Source organism: Camellia sinensis, chromosome 13 (assembly GCF_055761805.1).
Source record: "Camellia sinensis isolate YWXY chromosome 13, ASM5576180v1, whole genome shotgun sequence".
In the NCBI taxonomy this organism is placed as follows: Eukaryota; Viridiplantae; Streptophyta; class Magnoliopsida; order Ericales; family Theaceae; genus Camellia; species Camellia sinensis.
In genome coordinates, this window is record NC_138973.1 from 106,240,045 (window position 1) to 106,248,345 (window position 8,301).

Genomic DNA, 8,301 nt, shown 5'->3' on the forward strand with positions numbered 1-8,301 from the left:
CTTCTTGCTTAGAAAATTGAGCGTATGTATAACATAGTATTTTATCATTGGGTCATCAACCTGAGGCATCCAAGTCTTAAGGGCAGTCAAAAATGGGGTGTCTACACAACCCTTGCCTCCACAAGCCCTTCTATGACCTTCTGCCCAGCCTTCTTGCCAACATTCTGAAACATCTCCTTGTTCTTCGGCTCTTCTACCATCTAAATGAATCTTTTGGCAGGGCGATTACCATTCACTATGACAAAGCACTACTTTGACATGATCTGATCTCTTAAGACCTCTTGGATTACCCCAGCTTCATTTGGAAACTACACTCCCTAATGCTTTGTCGATGTTATGGCTCGCATGGCGTGCAACCATACTCTTCTAAGAATAATGCGGTAAGTGGAAAGGAGCTTTAAAGCACAAAACTCTACTTGCTTGACCACCGAGCCCTCTTTGACTGGCAAATTGATCTTGTCAACTAGCCATTCAGTCATAGAGTTAAAGCCCACCAAAGGAGTCATGGCCGGAACTAAGTCTCCTTTATCTAACTTCAACAGGTTAAAAGTGTCATAATATCTGATCTCGCATAAGCCGCCCTGGTCGATCAAAATCCTCTTAATGTCAAAATTCTTAAAGACCAAAGTAACCACTAGCACATCGTTATGGGGGTTCTGCAACCCTATTAAATCTTTGTTAGTCAATGAAATCACATTCCTAGCCTTTGTCTTCCCCTTCTTGAACGTTGGTTGAACACTGAATACCTCTTTCATGTGCTTGGCCTTCTTTATCATTTCCCTAAGCTGACAAAATTGGTTAGGCTCGGTGATCCCATGGATTACGTTAATCACACCTTGAGGTGGACCATCAAGTGTCATTCCGTCTACCATGTTCTTGTCTTGAGTAGCTGGCGAGCTCCACTTTCAATATAATAGTCTAGGTGGCTCGCAGCCACCAATCCCTCTAAGTGTTGTTTCACTGGCATGCAATCCTCTATTTAGTGTCCCTTCTCATCATGGTAGGTGCATCGATACCTCTCATCATAGCCCCTTTGTGTTTCGTCAAACTTAACTAGCTATCGGACAAATGGCTCATCACAAATTTTGTTAAGGATGTGGTAGATGGGTTTCTTGAACACCGTAGTGCTAACGGTGTGGACCTTTAATTTCCTCACCTTGTTCTCTTCACCAGTCAGGGTTGGGCCTCGGGTTGGGCCTCCCTGGTTGTTATCATTGCTCATGTAGCCTTGCTTTTCATTCTTGCCAGTTGTGTTAACTTTGGTAGTAGTTTTTTTGTCCGGCACTACTGTTGTGTTGGTCTTTGCCTTTGCCTAGGTGACATCTTTTTCCACCTTGATATATTGGTGGACCCTTTTTATCAGTGACCCCGTGGTCAGGCTCCAACTGGTAGATCGCGTTTATATTAGGCGATATCCAGGTTGGTAGGACATTCACCAATTTCATTGAATATCTCCCAATATTTGTTGTTGTATGACTTCAATGATTCCTGGTCACCCATGTTAATGGCCAACAGTTGTGATGTCCTGAGTTCCTTTAAAGTAATTTAAGTATATTAATTTGAAATTTCTGTCTCCTTTAATTGTCCTTGTTATAGTTGAACACTTTGAATCTCGTGTTGTTACCTATTCTTCTCCTTATGGTTGTTTATATACATCGTAGTGTGTTCTGTGGTGTCAATTTCCATCGTTGGGTGCTAGAGTGAATTCGGGAAGGTTGAGAATGCTCTAAGGTTGTTTGGTCTCACTTCTGAGTTAAGACCGCTCGAGTGGTCATGTCATTCTTACAGTTCTTGGTTCTAAAGTCTGAAATACTGGGAGTGTGCCTTCACTGCTCGAGCGAAGGTTTCACTACTCAAGTGATTTCTTTACATAGGAGAGAGATTCTCAGAATTTGAATTCATCGCTCAAGTGCAAGTTTCATCGTTCGAGTGGTATATTTGAAGTCAGTTTTGAGATTTGTGTCTAATCACTTAAAACTCGAACCATATACTTTCTTGCCTTCACTTTTCACTTCACACTCTCTCTACCTTTCACTTTTCCCTATTTTCTCTCATCTCTCTCTAGACTACATCCACCAACCCTAAGAAATTCTTTGATCACTCCAAATCTATTGGATCTTTGACCATTGTGTCTTCATTAATATTGGAGAGCTCATCAAGGGCTACGTTGTGTGTGGCGGAGATCAGATTTTAACACCATCAATTTTGAAGCTTTTCTCGTATTTCTTTCTAAAATTTCAAGCAGGGAGTTTTTTTGAGTTACATATATGATTTTAGCATGTCTTGCTTGTTTTAGGATGATTATCGAAATTGAGGGTTTGAGATTTGAAGTGTTGGGTTTTAGAAATGTTGAAAGAAATGATTTTCTTATGATATGGTTGAAAATAAATTGCTTTGTGAACTCATGAACATTTGGAAATATGTGGAGGAGGAATATCTTTGAAAAATGGAGGAAAAATCCTTTTTTGAATAAAACCCTAGTTTTTGGGAAAATTTTTTTGGAGAAAAATGGATTTTTTTGAAAGACTTATGAAATTATTAGAAATCTCTTCAAAGAAATAATGAATTTCCACAGGTCATTGTGTTGTTTGAGATATACGTGAAATGGATGAGTTGTTTCGTGAAATTATTAAATAGCATGAATTGTCTATGCTTGGACTGTGAATTAAAAATTAATATTGATTGTGAATATGAAATGATATCATATGTCACATAGGTATGGACTTTGGTTATGATTTGAGAAATGGAGGAATGTATCGAATGTCATATTGAACAAAAGTTGAGAATTGTAGAATGTTACAGTGAAGTTTTATAATTGCATCTTATTTCATTCATTTTGCATAACTTTGAATATTGTTTATTATGGCTATGCCTTGTGAATTGATTTATTGTTTTAGAAAAACCATTGAAAATCTTGAAATATTTTGGGGGTAAATACGTTTAATAAGTTTGGATAGGGGGTGTAGATAGTATTGTTTAAGTTGGCTTGAGTGTCCAGGATGAAAGACCGAAAACACGTGTGGATGAGATACCACGTGCCTTCCGATTAGAAGTCGGTAAAGTAGAGGATTGGTAGTGCTTGTTATGCCTACATGCAAACACCAACCTAGGAATTACCTGAGTCATATTTACCACCCTATATTTAAATTTTGGAATTTATTGAGAGAATGGAGTATCTTTAAAAGATCATTGCATATAATTTTCAAAGGAATAAAAGTTGTGATTTTGTAGCATGGGACGGTGTTGTGTTCATGTATATACGACTACTTAAACATATATACTTTGTGAAGATATTTCTACTGGGTTTTGTGCTCACCCCTAGTGGATTTGTGTAGGAAAGGGTGTAGTGATCCAGCCTAACTAAGGGCATGGGAAATCTTTGGAGAGCATGAGTCTCTTTCTTTTGTTAGTTCTTTTGACAAGCAAAGGGCTTTACTTTTGCGGGTTTGATAACCAATTTTCGTGTAACTAGGCCTAAGCCTTGGAACTTGTAACCAATGAGGCATTCTTTTGTTATTATTTTCTTCATTTTTAACTGTCTTACATACTATGGATTCAAACTTTAACGCTGTGTTTGGTTGAGGGATTTGGGAAGGGATTTGGAAAGGAAAATGGAAAAGGTGTGTGAAACTAGGTGAAATTTAAGTATATTTTAATCAAATTTCACCTACATTTTTCATTTTCCTTTCCAAATCCCTTCCCAAATCCCCCAACCAAACATAGCCTAAGAGGATTGAATATGTATTGCATGTGGAGCCCTTTTTGTAAATCTCTCATTTAAATGAAATACAAATATAGAGATTTGATCAATTGAGTTAAGTCTATTATGATTGATTGAATTAATTAGACCAATCTTGACGTTATTTATTTAGGGGCATTACAGCAGTTGATCAACCTCCATAGGTATCTTAGTGTTTTTTTTATTTTTTTTATTTTTTTGAATCAGGTAACAAATGCATTCGTAAATTGTGCTTAGGAAGCTATACTACCTTTAGGAAACCTCTCGAACCACGTCAAGCCCAAATCTCCTAGGCTTGACAGAAACAATATGCACATCAAGGCATTGTTTCTCCTATGAATAATCATGACTTGTCTAAAATGGCTAAGATGCATGTAAGGGTCCAACTTCCCATTATAGATAGGAAATTTTGGTTGGTTGAAACCCATGCGAAGTTGTGCATTCTCAATCTTCGATGTGAACGGCGCACTTTATAGCTTTGCCAGCACCTTATTTGATGGGTCATAAGCAACGCGTGGCACTGGCATCCCCACCTCGACGCTTCTATGCGTCTTAGGAGCTAAAATTAAATGCAAAACTGACACCCTTTAAGGATCATTCACTTATGCTACTTCCCTTCTTTGCTCCTTTTCCTTGAGAATAGACTGCAAGTCCTCCGAATAGTGGGAAGAAGTTTGATGTGTATGTGAAGAAGTTTGATGTGTATGTGAGGGTCGATAGCTACTCCCATCAGAGTATGATCTGTCTGACCTTGTCCTCTTAGACTTGGAATGACGCGATCGAGATCTTACTGTCCTTGATTGAGTCGCCTGTCCTAAGGCTTCTACTCTCAAAAGGTTCAGGTGTGGTGGGCCCATCCTAGCTTCCAGAGCGATGAGATTGAGTACGCTTGGTGCGGGTTTCCATCCAGTGACACCTTTGCCCTTCACCTGACGCTTTAGAATCTTCATATCCATCGCCATCCTCCCGATTTTTTCATCTTGCTTCCTCACTCAATCTTCCAAAATGTGAGCATTAGTTCTTTGTTTTTGCCTTTCTGGGCTTCAGGTAAGGGCACAAACCATGCTTTTCTCACGTGCCTTTGTGGGGGGGTTTCTCCTTTGAGGATCGAGATCATCCATGGGCAGGACATAGGGAAAATCTTTGTGCCCTCTGTTAGCCTCTGGTGTTTCGCTATCGACAGCAGAGAATAGTGGATCTTCATTATTTTCCATAGAAGTTGTCTATGGAAGCTAAATAAAAAGGTTTGTTCTATGAAAAATTCCTACAAACAACACCAATTTTAGGAGCACAAAATATTCGGTACTTGTATAATTCTATTGATCAAGCTTACACTCCTCTAAACATCATTGTATGGCCTAAAATCACAAAAACATGAGCTAGCTAACGGGTATGTGCCGAAGACCCCTTCGATGCCTAAGTTAGCGAATAGGATCAACAAGGAAAAAAAGCTCTGTGAATTCGAAAACTAAAATTGCAATACTTGATATTAGGTTAACTTTGAGCTTTTATAAGTTTCATATGGCCAACTCCTAGTAGGACTCTAATTCCTAATCCAAAAATCCCACAGGAATCATCTTTTTAAAGGATAATGCCCGTCCTTTAACACCATTGCTGGCAATCATAAAAAATAGTACAACTCTTTGCATGGCTTTCAACTGAGAAACCGTACTACTTTTAACCTTGCTAGCTCTTGAGACAAACGGGCAATGCACAATGCCATGCAAACCGAACGCAGTGCGTCGCCATAAAAACGTTGCATGACACTTCATCTAGTTTGGTCAACACCATGCACCAAACTTCACTTAATCGTCTAATTATGTTCTTTGATAGCTTGGTCCAATCACACGTCTTGGACCAAGTTTGCCTGGTCAATCCAAGAAACACCTTTGACCGGTTTGAACTCCTTTGCATGGCCCAAGCCATGTAGTCTTCTAATCCATAGCACGACTGACAACAAGGGTCTAATTTAGCCCGACCTAGATATCACGGTATATAAAGCTCTATATATAGAGCTCGCCAGCTCTTTTCAAAGGGTTGGAAAAAAAAACTTGCCCAAGGATAACAAGGCTTGAGAACTCTGTCCTTCATTCCTTGTCTCACATCTACCACGTTCAACCTTAACACTAATTTCTCCATTAAAGCTTGATCCTAAGCTCTGGACAAAGGATGGTGGACATTATAGAACACCCTTAGAAGCTCTTGAGGAACCTTAGAGGAGAGTTTGTGAACAAGAAAGGCTTACCCTCTTTAAGAGGTGAATCCTTAGCATCTGTGCCCTTGTCCTTTTGCTTTTCATTAATTCTAGCTTTTATTTTCATTATGTAATTGTTACACGTCCACATAGATGTGGAGGCAATAACCTTAGCCACCCATCCATTGAGTTCAAAAAATAATTGTGAAAATTAAATTCCAAATTTAATGCTTATAGTGCTTTAAAATTGTAGAACTTTAAGTCGAGACTTGTATTGGACACAATTTTCGTAAAGTAGATTTCACCCTCGCTCTGGGGTTTCGAGATTTACCGGCATCTACTTTCTAAGATGCATCGACTATATCTTGATTTTGCAGCACTACAAAATCAAGCCTGGCTAACCAAACCTATGTTGAACTCTCTCTTTCTCACAGTCTCTTCCTAAAATGTAACTTGCAAAATATATACAGAATGAAGGAGAGCAAAAACATGAAAATGAATAAATGAAAATAAGAAAAGACATATGTGAATTGAATAAGTTATTGAGGAAATAGTGAAGGCTATTTATAGTCGCACTCGCACCTATTCGGGAAGCCTTCATGGCTATTCGGATATGGCCGTAAAGGTATGACCGAAAAAGACAATCGGTCAGAAATGAGGCGACTGGAAAATTCAAATTCAAATTTGAATTTTGGGGCAAAAACAGAATGAAAATGAATCCGAAATTTGAATTTTCCCGCAAGAAATTTTGAAAAAATTCAAATGAATTTTGTCCAAAAAATATAATATCGGCTGACTCGACCAATAACCCCCACCCGAGCCTTGTCAGTTGGCGGCTTGTGTGGTGGATTTGGGTCAAACTCACTTTGTTTACAACTTTCCTCCTTACAAAATTTTGGGTGCCCCGTCAGGCATACCCCAAGTGTGTCCACTTAGAGTTTATATACTCATAAAAAAACCTCAAGCTTTTCCTATGTGGGACAAACACATTTCACAAATGTGTAGAAACCCACTTCCATTTTCACGAAACTCAAATGTGCATTGAATTCTCATTCATCCAGAAATAATTTTGAGCGACTAAATAAATGATGTTATTCACTATGTGACATTAAACATGAACCGACACTTGAACAATTAACTCTGGAGTCTTACCTTAATTAATGCTAAAAAAATAGCAACAAATAAGATTTATAAAATCATTTTCCAAACGCTTGACGTTATATTGACATACCTTGCTCGTGTTGAGATTTTGAGTATTTTATTTTTTGGGATTGAACTTGAGATGTGAGATACTGGACTATGTTTGGAAATTTTTTTATATTATTTACTACAACAATTTTTTGTAAAAAACATATAAGAAAAATATGTGCATGCTTTATTTTAAGATTTAAATTCAAACATTTGTTGAAAGATTACTTTTAAATATTTGTCAAAAGTCCCAAGTTCATTAACAAGTAAATTTTGTAATGATTCAAATTTAAATAATTATTAAAAGAGTGACATTAATTTAATAAGAAAATAATTGGTAGCTCGAAATTGAATTTTTCTGAGAATCCCAATTTGTGTTTGCCTGTCGACTGCTTGGAACGACCACCCGGACGACTGATGAAACACTTGCATACCGCGGTTGTCACCCTTGTCGACCGCGACTTTCATCTTCTTACCAGTCGAGCACTCGGATGACCACTCGAACTACCGATGAAACATTTTTTTACCATGATTGTCACCCTTGTTGACCAAGGCTTTCACCTTATTGTTAGACGACCGACCAGATGACCCGCAAGCCAAAATTCGAAATTTCAAGCAAACTTAGATCTAAACTACCAAAATTAGTACTGAATTTAATATATCTATGACATAAAAAAAAAGTAAAAATAAATAATGGCACATATATAATGAGTAAAGTGGAATTCCATTGGACAGAAGAGCGGAACGTGCCTACTTGTTCGAGTGCCTGCTATCCTGGATTGATTGGCTTTGAAATTAGAAAATTTTAACTAAAATTCAAAATATAATAGAATTCTTATTTTTATTTAAATGTTTAATATTTGTAATTCTAATTTTTTTTATTATAATTTTACAGGGCTATTTGGCTATTGTAGACCTAGTTTTCGATAATTTAATCACATCTTTTCTTCTATCTCTTTCTTATAAATTTTAGTCGGTAAAAGTGTACTTTCCTATAGTGACACTAGCATGTTCTATTATAAAAATTCTAAGATATATAATGTATTTTTGAATTTATTTATTTATTTATTTATTTTGTAAATTTTGGTTCTATTTGATATCAAGATGCATTCTATTTTAGTTTCAAGTAAAAAATAAACCATTACCATAGATTCAAGTAGTAATTTAAGTGGTAATTAAA

The 8,301-nt window shown here is 37.2% G+C and overlaps 1 protein-coding gene across 1 annotated transcript; it reads right to left on the reverse strand.

Moving 5' to 3' along the window:
* Window positions 1-317: 317 nt before the first annotated feature.
* Window positions 318-872, reverse strand: LOC114290577 (uncharacterized). Its single transcript, XM_028234508.2, has one exon. It carries the CDS (start codon window positions 870-872, stop codon window positions 318-320), a length of 555 nt encoding a protein of 184 aa, XP_028090309.2.
* Window positions 873-8,301: the final 7,429 nt, after the last annotated feature.

Bases quoted from the DNA above. Each gene is read 5' to 3' on its own strand.
- LOC114290577 (XM_028234508.2), bottom strand. From the start codon at position 872: ATGGTAGACGGAATGACACTTGATGGTCCACCTCAAGGTGTGATTAAC.